This window comes from Emydura macquarii, unplaced genomic scaffold, assembly GCF_026122565.2.
Source record: "Emydura macquarii macquarii isolate MOO-44397 ecotype Brisbane River unplaced genomic scaffold, CSIRO-AGI_Emac_v2 contig_1363, whole genome shotgun sequence".
Classification (NCBI taxonomy): Eukaryota; Metazoa; Chordata; order Testudines; family Chelidae; genus Emydura; species Emydura macquarii.
This window is the reverse complement of record NW_027131500.1, coordinates 24,837,251-24,855,276: the sequence shown is the minus strand read 5'-3', so window position 1 is coordinate 24,855,276 and position 18,026 is coordinate 24,837,251. Positions and strand designations below refer to the sequence as shown.

The 18,026-nt window shown below is 38.8% G+C and overlaps 1 protein-coding gene across 1 annotated transcript in view; it reads right to left on the bottom strand.

The window, feature by feature from the left end:
- Positions 1-18,026, bottom strand: part of OTUD4 (OTU deubiquitinase 4) — a 38,753-nt gene that overhangs the window by 12,176 nt on the left and 8,551 nt on the right. Inside the window, exons 5-14 of the mRNA XM_067551951.1 lie at positions 17,400-17,446; positions 14,480-14,552; positions 13,766-13,847; positions 12,684-12,819; positions 11,051-11,108; positions 10,552-10,666; positions 9,549-9,613; positions 7,684-7,784; positions 5,916-6,040; positions 5,632-5,812 (exon numbers count right to left, since the gene is read on the bottom strand). Coding sequence (XP_067408052.1) covers positions 5,632-5,812; positions 5,916-6,040; positions 7,684-7,784; positions 9,549-9,613; positions 10,552-10,666; positions 11,051-11,108; positions 12,684-12,819; positions 13,766-13,847; positions 14,480-14,552; positions 17,400-17,446 — 983 coding nt within the window. The remainder of the gene's footprint in view (positions 1-5,631; positions 5,813-5,915; positions 6,041-7,683; positions 7,785-9,548; positions 9,614-10,551; positions 10,667-11,050; positions 11,109-12,683; positions 12,820-13,765; positions 13,848-14,479; positions 14,553-17,399; positions 17,447-18,026) is intronic.

The window sequence follows — 18,026 nt, the reverse complement described above, 5'->3', positions numbered from 1 at the left end:
AAAATAAACATGTTTTTTCTCTTAATGCTATTACATTTATTTTGCACTATTCTGAATTTCTGATGAAACCATATAAACAAAATATACTCCATTGCTCTGTGAATTGCCAAATAACAAAAGACTAAGTATTCTTAACACACACCAAAAAAATCCACAATTTTGCTTTCTTGATTAAGTCTTCCAAATTTTGCATAGTCACACCCACACCACAGCAAACATAATGGCCAAGAACATGTGATTTGTCGGTACCTAATAATGGCAAATCCATCAGAGACCTGCAGAATATCTGTCTGAGAACCCCTACAATTTCAGACACACTGTAGAGGATGCTTTGGTTCTTTTTTGTAGTGGTTCTGCACTTTAATATCCATCCCATTATCTTAATTATTACTGTGCAAAATGTTGAAATTAAGGTGACTGGTGATTACAAACAACTCTGTAAACCTGTTCTTGACTAAAAACTTTAATACTCCATAAAATACAGAGACAGGTAAAGTAGATTAGTCCACTGAGAGCAAAGAATTCATAGCTACAGGAGTCTAATTTTTGATTGGCCCCATTAACAATTTTATTGATAAACCTAAAGAGCTACTTTAGATAGTCATAAGTGCCAATCCAAATTGAATATTATATCCCTGAATATCCTGACCATCTGCTTCCAGTTCAACAGGCACAATTTCGTCTGTCCATCCAGAGACACAAAATAGGAGAACACAGTACCCCTGTGTTAATATGCGGGCAGTGGCTTTCGCCATTCTGACAAGTGAAACACACTTATTTCAAACTTCAATTGATGAAATGTTTTTACTTTTATATTGGTCAGAAAACATTGAGGAAAACTAAGGAAAAGCAACTGAGCACTCACATATTTGAGAAAAGCTTCACATTAGGTCCTTGTTTGATGTTCACAAACAGTAAGAGAATATTAGTTTGGTTTTTAATAATGCCCACCACATGCTACATGCTGAAGATTAAGTAAAATTTTTGGCCAATCTAAGCTATGCGCTTTGAAAAGAGGATACCTTCTCCCTCACATACCAAAAACAAAACTCATAAAATTATGGTCATTAGAAATTGAAAAGATTAATTAGATTTAATCAATCTCAGAACTGTTTTCCCCCCCTCTCCAGTACTTCTGGGAATCCCACATTTTCAGCCAATGCAAGCTACATAAGACTGCTGGCAAAAGCAGTGTGAATTTTAAACAGAGTCAGTAAAGATGACGGACTAGAGAATGCATGTTGACAATTGGGATAGTGAAGATAAATATAAAATTAATTGAGAAGGCCATACAACTTTTAAATGGAGAAAATACTTAATCTTGGAAGAAAATATTGGAGGTCCTCAAAATATTTTCTAAATTATTCTGAAATGATATAATACCTAAGGCTTGTCCTAGATGCACTAGTACCTAGCACTGATGAAAATGAATTCCCCTCCATTGCCTAAATAACTCCCTTTCTCCCCCCAACTGATTTCCCCTTGAAAAGCATGTATTTCTGCTGAGTCATATGCAAGAGGTGCCTATAATTTCCAAATATGCACCTGAGTGCTTTGTTCTGGATGCAGTTGTGCTCCAAAGTTGTGCCAAGAGAGAAAGAACAAATGATTCTGGGGAACATCTAAGACTAAAAGTTACCACTATATCCAAGTGAGAAAAAATGTGAGCAGAAACTCTGCACTAGAAGAGTGGTTCAGAGCTGGCCCACTGGTGAGTGTCCACTGTAGCTGAAATGCTAGTTTCACATCCCCGAAGAAGTGTGGAGCTATACACTATCCTTTATATAACATATGACTAAGGCAGTGCCTGAAATGCTATTTTTATTAGTGTGTACTTTTCTTCATTATATAATAAAAATGTAATGAAGCAAACATTTCACCATGTCAAAGTCCTGTGATGAACCTGTATACAAGATTCACTTTAGAGCAAGATTTCATAACCTAATAAATTCAGTATTTTAACTTTATTTCAATGTCACAGACTAATCAAGATGAGTAACAGTATACACAATTATCAAAATTTAGAAGTGCTTCTAAAAAGATTCTGTATTTTGCAGTTTGACAACTCTGTGAAATCCTTAATTGCAAGAACTTTTACATTTAAGAATCGGAATCAATGTTATAAGAACAGAAAAAACATACTTCAGGAAGCAAATCCACATTTCCTATTAATTCTTTCCACATGTTAAGTAAGGACGCATATAAATGTTAAGTATAAGCATATAGTTTGACAGTGACATAAGGTTATTTTTACTTCTCAGTAAAAGAGTACTATTAAGAAACAATATAGATCAGGGTGGCCAAACTTATCCCGACTCCTTTCCCCGAGACGCCCCTCCCTGCTGGGCAGAATCCTCTAGCCCAGCGGGTCTCAAAACTGTGGGTGGAGACCCAAAAGTGGGTCACAACCCCTTTTTAATGGGATCACCAGGGCTAGCATTAGACTCGCTGGGGCCCGGGACTGAAGCCAAAGCAAAAGCCCCACCACCCAGGGCACATGACCCCAGGCGGAGGCCGGAAGTAATTTTTGTTGTCAGAAGGGGATTCTGGGGCGATGAAGTTTGAGAACCAATGCTCTAGCCCCACCAACTTGCCCAAGGCAGAAGCTGCAAGCTGCCTACCCCAGTCTGGTAGGTGGAGAATGGGGAGAAAGGGGGAATATGGGGCTCCACGAGCCGCACTTTAACTACAAAAGAGCCGCATGCAGTTCACGAGCTAGTTGACCACCCATGATTTACAGACAAATGCAGAATATTTTCTAAAAATTATTTAATCCTTGCACCTTGTGAATTCACCAAGTGAAACTGCTGTTTTATTACAAAATACTTGTCTTATACTTGTATCTTGTAATACTTATTACAAAAATTACTTGTCTGTGCAGATGTTATCCACAGACAAGACACAGAGAGTTGTCATAACTCAAGAGAAATCACCTGCCAAGTACCTAAATCTATAGCTATAGTGATGTGATTTTAGACCTGTGCTGTCAAAGACAAAAGTAGATCTGGGGATAGTACATGTGCTCCTCCATGCAGCAGCAAAATCAAAAGACCTGGACAGCAAACAATATATAAATTAAGTAACTACAAATTTATGTTAGTGACAATTATTTTACTACTGTTTCTAAATTAACTGCGGGTATTAGTGTCTGTACCTATCCACGCACATATCCCCACCTCTACAAGGGAGATGAAGTTTATACTTAAGGATTCTCTTTTGACAGCTCCATTTCTTCTCTTCCCTAATGGCTAAAATGGAAACTTAAATGGCTTTCTCAAGGTAGTCTTTAGCCATAAAATAAACACATAAAATCATGGCACTAAAATGACTTTTGTAACCATCACATTGTTCACCCTGTTTGTGTGTTGTATCTTCCCCTACTCAGTCTTGTCTATTTAGACTATAAGCTCTTTGGGACAGTGTCACCGGGGCAAGCACGCCTGTCCCAAGTTTGGGGCATGTCCCAACCCTCTTAGCCACAGGGGGGGTGCAGCTTAATGGCCAGAGTAATTGTGGCTGCCCCTTCCCTCAGGGCAGTGTGGCCCAGTGGCCAGAGTCAGTAGGATGGGCCTGGTGCACAGGGCAGCAATAGTGGCCCAAGTCAATAAAGTGGCCCTTCTAGTCAGGGCAGGGCAGCCTAATGGACAGAGTCAATAAAGTCACCCACCTCTGTGGGAGAATGTGGCCTACTGGCACATCGGAGAAGTGTGGCGCCTGAGGTAGGGAGGTTCAGGCCTTCCCTGCTCCTCCAATCCCAGCTCAGGGCCCTGGGAGTGGCAGGGGTACTTGCCACTGAGTCAGTGGGAATCCTCCTGAAACATGCTCACTGGTTACCTGCTTCTCTCACCGTAGCAATGTTTAAGTACCCTGGGCTACTTCCTACCCTGTCTTCTGTGACGATGATCCATGATTGCTGAGGGCCTCTAGTGTCCTCAGCCGGTGCAGCTCGGTCCCTTCCCTGGGTTCATCCAATGGCCTGGGATCTAACTGGGTTCTGTATGCCTTAGGTCTGGGCTCAGAGCCTGTTGCAGCTCCCGGGAGAGAGCCACCAGTTTGAAACCTCCCCCTTCAGCAACCAGCCCTGACTAAACTGCTTGGCTCCTCAGTCCCTCTTATAACCAATCTCCAGCTTGAGCATGCCCAGCAGGCATGGCCTGCTCGGCCCACAAGGTAGTTAATGCTTCGAGAACCAGTGTGTGGCAAATATGCCTTGTCACAGGCAGGAACAGTCTACTGATCTGTGTTTGTACAGCACCTATCACAGTGGGACCCCATTCTTGGTTGACTCTTTCGCACTACTGTAAACTATTAATAACATATAAATAAGAAGAAGAAGAAGAAGAAGAAGTGCCAGCAAGAGTAATACACTATCATCCTCCTGAATTCTCTGCCTTAATGAGCATGGGTTCCGCAAAAGTTGATGGCAGCCCTTCCTGAGCAAGCACAGTGGGTGCTGCACTGCATTAATACTCAAATCCTAGCCAGAATAGCAGTGCAGATGACTTCCCTTCAGACAGGACTGATTTATACAATGCATACATGTTATGCTGCCAGACAGGAAAAGAATGGCTGGCACATAATTGTTATAACTCAATAATGGCTTTTTCTTTACTGAGAAAAATCTTTTTCTTTTTTTTTTCTTTTTTTTAAATAGTTCATCTAAGGTGCAACTGCCTTGAAATTGACACACCATATCCCACCCCCACCTCCGTGGTCCACCAAGGGCACCCACTTTAGGCTTCCAGCTCCCAGCCATCACCTCTATTGGGTAGAGACCCACATTGCACTCTCTCTTGACCAAGGATTTTAAGGCTGCACAGCTCTGCGCCTTACACTGAGATACCCCCAGCAGGCGAGACTGCCTAAAAAGACCAGCACCTGTGCTTTGCTTTCTCTCTGAGGGCTATGAGCACTGTATTGCCTGCAGTTATAAATTATCACACAGCTCTTTCTAAACAAGGACATTTATTCTTAAGGTAAAAACATTACAGAGAAAACATACTAAAACAATAAAAGAACCTGCACACATGCTAAAAAGCTTACCAAAGTTCACCCCCAGCTCCAACATAGGGCTCTAGTGGGTTTTAGTCCTTCAAAACCCACAACTGGATTTCCCTATGATTACAAGTTCATCTGTTCTAGATCCAGAACCAGACCCCAGACTGGGCAGATCAGCCATTTCTTTATATAGCTCAGGCCTTTGATCTTGGCCTTCTGTAACAGGTAATCAGCATACAATGACCCCCTCTTCAGGAAGTAACTTCACAAGGCTGCATTTCTGCATAAACAGAGTTGGGGAATTTGCATTAACCTATCATCAGGGATTCCCCAGGAAATCCACTGAAGACTTATTGGCCCAAAAGTCCATACTTGTCTGGCACAATTTCAATATTGCCTGTTGAACCCCCCAGGTCTCACATCTGTTACCTCTCCCCTCTAAAGAGGTTACATACAGTCCCAACCCACAATAATACATACACCTAATACAATAAGGCCTTTCAAGGATATTGCAGGAAATTGTCATATCTGTCACACTTGGTATTTAACATCAGTTGAAATGCACAAGAAACAAGCCTTTGAGCTCTAAATAGCCAAGGCCCAAGATAATGAAGATTTTATTTCTGCTTTTACCTTATAGGCTGAGAGGGATTCCTGCCCAGAGTTTTGTGCTCAGTAGATGTCTGCTGAGACTGTGGTTCAGAACAAGAGAACTGATGCTGTCTGGTTCCCACACCATACGGTTGTCGAGGAGGTAGCAGTGACTGGGTTTTTACTGGCTTGCTTTGATTCTTTGGCCCTCTGCAGTCTGCATCTATGACAGATGCAAAAACATTTCATAACATTTTCCTTACAATTACTAGAGACAGAACACCTGGCAACAAGGTTTCTGCAATTAAAAAGGGGAAGAATCCTACCAGGCTGAACATTTTGCCCACATGCGAGAGAGAACTTTTTTATTTTCTTTCCTGACACAGTATTCCAGCCTTCCATAGGAGATGCCTGTGGAAGTGGTTTAAGGCTTTTCAGTGAGACAGTATGCCTGCATAACAGAGAGAGAAAAAAATATAAAGAGGCCTATAGACTGGACTGGAGTTTGCATAATTGGTACCAGATGTTTACTATGACAGATAGCTCTTTTCTGCTTCTGGGAGAATTGCATTCAAGTTTTCTTTGCTCTTGTGTTTTACCCATTGCATGAGCTTAACCAGAAGAGTAAAAAAAATTAAAGAGGTCTTATGGTTTGAGTTCTCAGAAACAGAAATAAGACAACAATTGAAACAGTTTTCAACAATTTGTACAGAATGCACACAATTTTAACTCAAAGACGCTATTTGGTAATGAAAATAACACAAACAAGTTTCTTTGAAAAAAATACATATAGCAGGGAGAACAGCTTATCAGTTTATACATATGAAATAGATACTCAACATCTTGACAGAAAGACAAGGCAGACAGATAATAAGAACATTTTATTAAATGAGATCTGTAACTATCTACCTTCTGTCCCTTGACGGAGTAGTGAACTAAAGAAAACATCAAGTCAAGACAGACAACTTATAAGCACTTTCTAAAGCTTTGTGGACAAACAAGTACATAAGTCCTTGATTTCAATATTACAAGGCTTTCCATCTTAATCTTTACAGAATGTCACAAAGAGCAGCACACTGGATAAGTAAATTCACCAGGAATGTCATAACAGATTTAGGGATATAGTCACAAGTATGAAGTAGCTTTAAATTACTGAGCATGGATTGCTTTTTATCTAGGCAGACAGCATGAACTGAAAGTGGCATTTGAATTATCTGAAATGAAAATATTCAGTTCCAGGTAAGGAAGTTAATGGTTCGATCTAAACTGTAACTGATTGTTACTCCATGTACTTATTAAAATCATAGAGTAAATTATAACTATAGCAAATTTGCAAAATAAAATACAATTTTGTAAGATGACATTACAGTTACCCAGTGTCTTTTTCCTTCCCTCCCAATACCATGACTGGAGAAAGTGTTTCCTATCTGGATTCCTCTTCTCAAACCTTATGATTGGAGAGATTTCCCTCAACCACTCTGCTCAACCCTTATCATGTGATCAGGAGTTGTTCTGTGAGGAAGTTACAACACCTGCAATACAATCTAAGGGAGATGGCTCAGATAACTGAGTCATTATGTTGTCATGACATATGGGGGAAAACAGATGAGTATTAATTCGATCAACACTCAGCTCTTTCTGTATGAAATCAAGCAAACTAAAGAGTTAATTAGCTATTACATGAGTCTGCTATTCCCTTTCACAACACTTTTAACATAAAAAGTTAACCACAGTTCTAGTATCTAATTATAGAAGCATTACCAGTAATTCTAGGGTGGGACAGTATCATGCTGTTTAGGTTTGGTATTTGTATAGAAAATGTACCATAATTTATGAAGAAACACAGATATAGGATGTCTTTATGCTGTGTGTAGATTGGGGCCCCGAGAAGAAGAGGAGTAAATTCAATCTTTTGTAATAGCAACGCTACTGTAGTCCAGATAGTGTCAGTGGCTGCTGAAATGCATCCAAGCCCTTTATCTGAAGTAGTGTCATAGTAAAATGGTCAAAGAGATGGTGTTAAACACTAAAGAAGGGAAAGCTGCATTAATGAAGTTCTATGTGGCAAACTTACACATGAAAATGTTTACTTACTTTGCTCCAAGCTCTTCTACAAAAACAATGACTGGCCCATTCTCAGAGCAAACCTCTTGGATATGGGCATTATAAAATTTCCCATTGTGGTCTAAGCGAACCTGTTGAAAAATTGTAAGGAAAAAGGCATTATGAGTATTAAATAAAGAACATAAAACGGAAAAGGGAAGGTTTAACCCTTGAACACTCAACAATTGCTCCTTGTTCCATTCCCTGCTCCCCCCCTTTTAAACAGAAGTCCTGGGAAACATCAAGAATTGTTGCTTCAGTGATGGTGTTAAAAATAATCATAGTAAACTTTAACTCATACTACTTATTTCAATTAACCTATACAAAAATCAAAACAAAAAGGTTTCCCTGACAGTATTTACTCTATGAAGTTTTGGAGAAAATCATAGGCTTCAAAGCAACATGGAACAACACTAAAAAAGCAAGTAATGCATCAGAAGACAGGCTGGCAACATACTGTTTTGAAAAAAAGAATCCTAATCCTCTGATTGGTTAATTAAAATTTAGTATAAAACATTTTTGATACAAGATGGGACATTATGAGTCTAGTCTCACAAGAACACTAGAGACAATAACACCAGTCTTTTCAAAAGTTTACCTCCTGAAACAAACAATCACTTTGTTAGTGTTTTTATTTAAAAATAAAAACAAATATTTAATTCTTATTTTTTAAATAGTCATGATAATGATTAACTCTGGTTTCTGCAGACAAATGTTTACATTCCTAAGGTTAAGGAACAATAAAGAAGGAGGACACACTTTATAGGCATTTCATGTGCTGGCACAACTCACACTAATCACATATGTTTTACTGTTTATCCTTATCCTGTTCCCTCCATCTCACTTTTTGTTTGTTTTTTTAAATGCAGCTGTCATTGTCCTGTCATACACAGAGATTGTAAAATCCCAGAAGCAAGGTAGGGGGTTGGGAGGGCTGTGTGAATGCGTTTCTCTCTCTACCTATTACAATGGGGCCCTGAATCCCAAATGTGTCCTACAAACACTACAATAATAATGTAATAGAAGTATATTGGATGCATACTGAAAATATGGTTAAGTATTAACATTTTTCCCACTTTGTTTTTACATCATGATTTATTGTTTTTAAGCATCCAATCACTACTACTTCTGCCACTTTTCTCCCTTTCCAGTAATGTGGTGCCTGAATGTTACAACAACATTTAGTGAAGTTAGGCATTAGGAGTACAGAATACAAGAAGAAACAGATGAATTAACTTTCCATCATTTGCAACAGAATCCACAGGGCCTGGCTGGGAACACAACTTACAGCAGACTACATCTTTCTAACTCTTTGCTTCAGTGTCTTCTTCCTGTTTCACTGTGGATATCCCGAGCGCTCTTGCACAAAAGAGCACTACTTTACTCCTAGTTAGAAACTGATTTTTTTTTTAAATAAACCACCTTATTCTACAATAAATGGCCTAAAACAAGTCATAAAATTAAGAATGGGTGCAAAAGATTGTGAGACAGGGACAGGTGTTAGTGTTAGACTCAGGCCTTGAGCCTGCAAACACTTATGCATGTGCTTATAACATTTAAGCACATCACAGTCCTTTTGAATGTAACTTGGGAAGTTAAGCACGAGTATGCAGAACTGAGGCCTTTTGCATAATAAATCTTATTTATCACACTTTATGCTTCCCAGCACATCCTACTGCCTTTTACTGGCAAAGTTTCCAACTCAGAGTATTCATATAATAAATGAGCACACACCGTTAAATGTAAACAAAAAAATGTAAATAGAAAATATTAACAATAGTTAAACCAAAAGTCAAGGGAAAAATTGGTTTCAAGGACACAAGGCATAGAAGTTACTATTTCAACCAACTACTTACTTTACATTTATCTCCAACTGAATATTGCATGCCAGCAGCAATGGAAAAATCCCGTTTTTGCTGATCTGTAAACAACACCAGTATACAGCAGTCAGATTACAACTATTTTCCATCTATTATAAAAAAAAAGTTTAGGCATTACAGCAAAGAACAATCTAATTTTGTTTTATTTTTGTCCTATTAGTATTTTACTGAAATAACCATTTAGGCCCTGAGGCTGCAAGCTGACCCATGTGGGCAGACTCCTGCACCTGCTCATATCATTATTGACTTCAGTGGGGCTTCACAGGGGCCCAGTCATATAGATCAGCTCGCTAGTGAGGAGCAGTGACATAAGTAGGGAGGTGGGGAGGGCCAGCCCTTCATGACGCGCAGAGGGGGGCACAGGAGGCTCTGAGGGGCGCAGAGTCTCCTGTGCCCCCTGCCCGTCTTGAAGGGCTGGCCTGGAGCGCACTTACCCGCCGCTCCAACCCCGCAGCCCGGCACCAGCTCAGATGGGGTTGCCTCACCCCCCCGGTCTGGCCCTTCGCAGGCAGGCCCTTCACGACATGTGGCGGGGGGGCGAGGGGTGCGCAGGAGCCCGATCCAGCACCAGGCTGTTGACCTGCTGGAGCAGCGGGTAAGTGCAGGGGGTGTACCAGGCCGGCACTTCATGACACACAGGAGGCTCTGAGGGGCGGCTGCTCCCACTTTCGCTCCTATGCCCCCACCCCTCACATGTCATGATGGGCTGGGCCCAGCCCCCTCCCCAGGTCGCCCCTATCCAAGCCAGATAAGTGCGGGGGGGCAGCGGGGTGGTGGAGTCAAGCTTACAGCCCACCCGTGCAGGTACAGACCTCCTCTTCCCGGGGCAACTGGGGGGCAGTGCCAGAACCCCTCCTGCCCTATGTGGGGGGGGCCTGAGGCAGAGGGGGTGTAAATGTAGGCTTGGCCCCCAGGCACTGGAGACCTTCCATACGCCACTGGAGAGGGGTTGTGGATGAAGCCTTAAATACTAACTTACCCCGTTTTGTTTGTAGCCAAACTTCATATTCAACATTTCTGTAAACTGATGGATTGAGTGACTTAAGAACTTTTCTAGGCAAATATGAGGTGAGATTTCCATTGTTCTTAAGGTGCTGTACAAAACAGAACAAAGTAGCAAGTGACCAAATACATACCGATTTATAGCCTCTCACTTACTATCATATCACTCACATAAACTTCAAACTGGAATGTAAAGCAGTTAGGTGCACATAAAAGCATTAACAGCTATGAAAGTTTAATTCAAGGGAATTTCCTTTCAACATAGAACAACAAAGCTAGATCCTTGACAGCAGTAAGGATGATCCCTAACCCCTGACATTTCAAATACAAATCTGAATACAACTTTAAGAACTATATAGAATTCTCCTAATGTACCATATTTAAAAACAAGAAACTCAAGTTATTCCAGAAACATTAAACTTTGTAAAATACAGCCAAGTACAGTTAAGTATGAAAGAAGTATTAATGTAAAATACCTTGTTTCCAGAGAGAGACTTTAATCCATTCATATCATTAACTGTGGTAGTTTTACTTCTGTAAAGGATAAGATGCATTAAATGGCACAATTGTAATTAGGACTCACACACTTGTCAGAAATACCTTCCATATTGTACATAAGAATGCCCCCTAACCTTCAGAATCAAGTTAAAAAGCATGTTCATACTATATGCAATGGTGAATATATTGCTCTTAGAGGCATAACTACAAAGCTCCCAAAAATAAAAAGCTTCTCTCTTGTTATATGCATAAATAAAATTCATTACAGACTGTACATTTCCAAACTAGATTTAGCTGCTCACCCAGTAAAAATTTGAAACAGGAAATGTAAGTCCTTTAGATGAGACTTTTAGCAGGCCTGAGAAAATACAACCCAACTCAACTGAAGAAACAAATGAGGCCATTAATCAACCCGTATTTATTACCTAGCCTGAGTCTGGTCACTCTCATTTACCCTCATCTTCTACACCTGCTGCCATTGGAAAGTTTGCTTCCCAGGAACAGAGGTAAAAAACATCATTTGTTTCTAAGAACAGTTGAAGGAGATCTTCAGCATTTGAACAGTTTACTGCTTTCTTCAGCTATGGCTGAACATAACAGCTATGGCAAAATTTTAATTTCTGTAAAAATTAAATTTACTTTTTCTCAAAAAAATATAAAACTACCAGCAAATAAGTAGTTAAGAAAACACACTTCAAACCCAATTTCTCTCTAAAAACAAGATAAATAATTTCAAAATACTACTTCATGAATGCAGGAAAATGTATGCAATTTGTGTTGAGACACGAGAGAGGGTACATGCACTAGTTCTCTCTCATGGGAAATGTGGATCAAGTAAAAAAATAAAATGAGTTTGGTGGTCTCAATCTAGTCTCAAGTGACTATGTACCCTTCAATTACAAAAATGCCTTATTTAGCAGTATCTGCTCATAATTATACGAATACTGACACACTGCAGAATCTATGCTGCCAGGGGCTCCCCCAGTTGCCCTGAGACCCCTTCTCAGGGGGCATTCCACAGAGGAGGAAGCAGCACAAGTTGAAGCAAATACTTGTCTAAATTCCATTCTCAGTTACAACAGTGTAAATCAGGAGTAATTCCACTGTAATCTACAGAGTTACTCACTATTTACATACACATATACAAGAACAGAATTTGACCTTCTTTCTGTGGTAGCTTCCTCCCATAGTTTGCAGCATGAAGAGAATCCAACAGAGCCACTCCCGTACCTCATTACATTCCCTCCCTCATATGTGGAGCTGAAACACTACCAAATTCCACACAGAGGGGCTTCTGTGGTTTGACAGGTAGAGGGGGCATGCAGCAGTGGTAGTACTTTCTCTACTACCTGTGATACAAACCTGAACTGCAGGCACAACTGCCCCTCTGCTCATAGAAGGCACAACAGAATCCTATATAAGATCTAGTGAACATTACAAATTTCATACTTTCATGAGCATTACAATTCATCCTTGACCTTTCTCTGCCTCTTAAAAACTATTTTTAAAATTACACAAAATATTTTGCTCCCTGACAGGAGCACTACTGAAATCTAATCATTGTCAATTGCTCAACCATAATTTAGTAATTAACTTTAAAATCTCCCTTACTTGCAGTTGTTATCTTCTGAATCTGAATCAGACACTTCACTGCTGCCATTATTTTCCTCTGTCACACCGAGTTCCACTAGGATTTTATTCACATCAGTACAAAACACTTTTTCATAAAGCAATTCATAAAGAAGAGCTAGGAGGGGAGAAATCAATTAGGATTTTATGACTGCAAATGAGATTTTATTCCACATGTATGAAGTTGTTTTAAATAGCGTCAAGAAAACAAACATTTTGAAATGTTAGCTAAAGAAGAAATAGAGTTACAGTTTACAGATTGTAATCACCAGATTTTTACAAGTGCGGAGCACCAGGAGTTCCTATTAACTTCAACTGTGGGTGCTCAGCACCACTAAAAACCAAGCCCTCAGCTCTTTGGCCCCAGTTATGCAGCTGGATCAGCAATTGTACCCTACTGAAGGATCAAGAGCTACGTTTGTGGAGTGCATAGCACAATGGCCCTCATACCATACAGGGGGCATTTGGGCACTACTGCAATACTAATAAAAAATAAAAATTCAGTAAAAACACACAGCCTAACCCTTCAATCCTCATTCACGCACAACTCGCCTGACATCAGTGGAAATTCAGACATGCAAGGATTCCAAGATTAACACTGACATATTTTCTCTTATTGTCTAAAGTACAGATATAAAACTGGCATTGTGGCCAAGTGGTAATGCAATTCACTATGAATTAGGAGGTTGAAGTCTCAATGATAATTAGAGTATCCAGGCCCAATAAATAGGAACTAAGTTATCCTTTTCTATTTCTTTTTCATTTAGCTTTACAAATGATAAATACTTGTCTCTCCCTTTTCTTTATTATAGCAATCAGCTTCATCCTGTCGCAAATGATAAGATCATAATTTACATCTCTGCTCAGGATGATGCAGCCTTTGTTGATTCTAGTTCTACATGAGTTGAAAATCACAGCACTGCAATGGTAGGTTTAGGTACAACCATACTTTAAGCAAAGGAAAAGGGCTCTAGATGAAGATTTGTTAATAGTTCAAAACAAATGGCCATTGCTTTTTTGGGCCTTTGGTGAAACCATATGCTTCACTGCAAAATAGTACTTACATTGGCACAAAGCAGCTCTCTCTGAATATTCTATAGGATAAACAATATCATAGTGATTTCCATTTGAAAAACACAGTAGTACCTAGAGAAGAGGAGAGAAAGGACATTTAAACAAGTGATTTGTGTCATGTGATGATTTTATGTTAACAGCATCTTCTTTAATGCAATTTTATGTGCCCCACCCAGTGTACTGCAAAATTTTCAAGGCTTCATAATTACTAGAGAGAGAAAAAAGATACTATAATTTTCTGTGGATATTCACTGAATATAGTCAAATAGAAACTGCTAACAGACAAATTTATGTAAAAAGTTTGATTTGTAGCTGATAATTTGATGTTATAAAAGTGTACAATATTAAGGGAAATTAAGACTCCTATTTAAATAAAGCAATTACATATAAGTACCTAACAGAATAGCTACCAACTGTAACATTATTACATATTATGAGTTTTTTCTGTAGACATGTTATTTTATTTCATGGCTTAAACTTATGTTCCATTATTTGTCCAAAACTAGAGTCTACACTATTTTAAGAATTTTATTGCTGTTTCATTTTTCATTACAAAGAGAAGACTGTTGACATTCTCAAACTGTAACAATCTGAAGCTGTTAAAAATATACACATTACTTGAGTAATGAGACTTGCGTCAAGAACATTAATTGACAATTGCATCTGACAGTCATAAAAATGTTTTTTATTTGGTTTTGTTTTACCTTGTCGGGAAACCCATTTTCAGTTACATGTGAAGGAGAAGCATTTGGTTCCTGATATATTATAAAATCCTTCCTAGAAAAAACAAGAATTCAAGTGAGAATATAATCAGAGTGAGAACAGAAAAATTCATGTGAGAATTCAAGGAAGAATCAAAAGAATAATGAGTAACATTAATATAAGTAGAGCCAGTAAAAATGGGATTATTTGTTGCAGAAAATCTTGATTTTCTCAACAGAAATTCAAATACCAAAATATTTTCAAACTCCTGGTGCAGTGCCTCATGGGTGCTGTAGTTTGGTTGCCTCATGCTCTTATTTTCCTCTAAGCCCAGTCGTTGGACATCTCTTATGATACACTATAGTCTACCCCCTTGGAGAGGGGAGGCAATGCATCATGGGAGTCCTTGGCCTTCATATATCATGGGGAAAATCACCCCATACAGGACAATGGGTTCATGAGGCAACTGAACCATGACTCCCATGCAGCACTCAAGCAATATTTCTAAGTCAAAACATGTCCGTTTTCAGGTTAACACACACGAAAACTAGGCACTTTATTTTTTCTTTTTTTAAAAAAAAAAAAAAAAAGAAACTCAATTTTCCAAAAATGGATTCAGAGAATTTTGATCAGTGAGCCTTGCAAATGAATACAATACTATCCCTCTGAACAACTGTAAATTCATTACATTCAGTTACATAGAATCTCTCTGAATGAAACCAGTAAAGTTAAGCTTGCAAACATCAGACCATAAAATTCAGTGTTATAAATAGCAAAGCATTAACAATCTGACAAAAGCAGAAGGTAGTTTTACTCAGGATGCTCCTCCCTTTCTCTCCCTAGTAACTATTCAAAATTCCGGTAGAACTTCTCTCACCACTAGTTTACAATGGTTAAAGTACTGTAGTCAAGGAATAAAAATAATAGTGTACAGATGCCTCTTAATTTTGTTTCATTTTTTGTCAAATGGCTAATGAAATTTGGTGACCAGTTTCAACTCATTTGTTGCTTTGCATACAAACATTAATAATATATTAATGGGCATGGAGACTGAGCTGCTTCCTTATTCCTAAAACAAAGCTGAAATACACCGGTGAGGCAGCATGAGGAAGCTTGGACTATCCCTGCCACATTGAACTGTTGTGCAGTTAAAGGATTTCCGTCTCCAAAGCTGTCAATCCCACATGCTTCATGAGCACTGAGATTCACCTTTTACAAAGGCATGATGTTGCCAAGTAGCTATGGCACAGATGCAGTGACGGCTTTTCAAACTGATATAGCTCTGCCATATCACACTTAGGAGGATTCAACACAAACAACCTATTCCATTTTATATTATATTATTATTTAGCATATCCCAAATTTGCATTTTAAAAAAGCTTATTTTTATTAAGCTAAAAAGTAGCACATAATATGTCAAGTGTGATACTAACAAGAACTGGAAAATCCACATGCTGTCTTATTTGCCTTTTCTCTTCCACAAGAGCAGGCGTGAAAGAGAATATCAATCTTCACTTTTCATTTCCACATTGATATCAATCTCTGTCACAATCTTACCTTTATTTCATCATTATCTTTGTATTTATCCTTTGGATAAAATTCCCACCTATTTTAATTCTTTGTTCAGTAATCACTATCGTTTTTCAATTTCTTCCTCTCCTAATCTAACCAGAAACACTAATGAACTCTGCAAGATTCATTCATGTATTCATAGGTAATTTTTTAGAAATAGAAAAATATTCTAAAAGCAAATCCAGGAGGAGTTCTGAAAGGAAAAATGTATTCTAAATCTCTATGATAGTTAAATTCTTCCCTCTTTCAGAGGAGCCATCTCTTTTCAGGAGATCTAGAAAAAAAAGTTACCAGACACCAACCAACAAAAAGGCCAGTAACAAAGGCTGGGGGGGGGGGAGGGGGGGCCCCACAAACTAGTCTGATCTTCCATTTTTTCTTGACTAGTGTCTGGTAAGTGTAGCATTTAGTCATCCCTCCCCATGTCTGGAAATATATACTTGATCTTGCTTTCCTTTTTTCTCCCAGAAATGGGGAAGAAAAACACCATTTTTCCTCCACCACTTAATACCACCACCACTTCCTCCTCTTTTTGCGGGTTGTAGGTTTCCCACACTAAACATGCCAGTGACTCTGCTGCTGCCTCTTTCCCAATAGGGGTGTGAAACTGAAAGGATTCTTGCTGTTTCACTCTGCAGGAAAATTCTATGGGCAGCTGAAATAGTACAACACTCCTCCCACCACCTGCTAATGAGAAGAGAAGGTTCCCTGATTATGTGTCTGTCTCGGTGTTTAATTACCACCTAAGGTCTGGATGCAAATATATCCTGTCTTCAAAGCAATGTATCTATTTTTATTTCACCACCATTCTTCCCCCTCCAGATATGAGGGCAGATAACTGGCTCTGCCTAAAGACAAATCCAGATAAAGTTCTGGTACAAGCAAGTGAAACGACCGACTTCAGTGGAGTTGCACCTGTCTACACTAGGGCTAAATTTGGTCCATAACTAGCCAGCAAAAAGTAATGAAGCAACAAGACTCCCAACAGTCTGTCCCTAGAGGCTAAACATGTCTTCACCAGCAATTCAATCATCTTTCATAGGTCCAGAGCTCATGGCTCTAAAACTGAGTCTCACTGACAGCCTAAAATGCAAACAGCATAGACCCTCACACAAGGTAACATGCAACTTCATGCACCTAAAGTTCACCTGAATACTTTGAAAACAATATTTCATTTACGTAGTTTAGGTTTTTTTCCATGAATGATCCCTTATTTGATGAATTAATATTTAATTATTAACCAAATACTTCATATATGCACCTGATTAATTAACAAGATATAATTGATTGAAATAGGTTACATTTTTTTCCATTATATGACTCATTAAATAGTATTAAAATTTTACTTACTTGTACATAAGAGAAAGGGCACTTATTTCCACTTGTCCAACCCACTCCTATATTGAAAAAGAAAATCAAAGAAATTTTTTCAAATAAACAACTCAAGTTTTATTGCACATTTGGATAAGCAGGAAACAAAATCACTATCAGGAGATAATATCTAACATTCTAAGCCTGAATTTCAGTCAAAGATTTTACTTTGTGTACTCACTTTCATTTTGGAATATGGAACAGCAGAATCATAGATTATGAAACTTGGAATAGAGTATAGAAGTTGTTTTTCCACAACTGTTCTCTCCATAAATTCAGAGAATGAAAGATTATCATCATGTATAAAGCAGTATAACTACAGAGAATGTAATCTGGCATCAAATTGTAATGAAAAGAAAATTTTAAAGGTACAATGTCAACCTAGGCAAGCAGTTGTAATATGAAAAAGTCAAAATTTTAAAACTGTCCTTGTCTTAAATCAATGTCAACCTAGGCAAAGGTACAATGTCAACCTAGGCAACCTAGGCAACCTAGGCAAAGGTACAATGTCAAGGTGGTTTTATGATGTCTCCCAGGCAACCTAGGAGGTGTCACACTGTTATTTCTATTTTTAAATACAATGGGGCACTAAGATACTATGGCAGT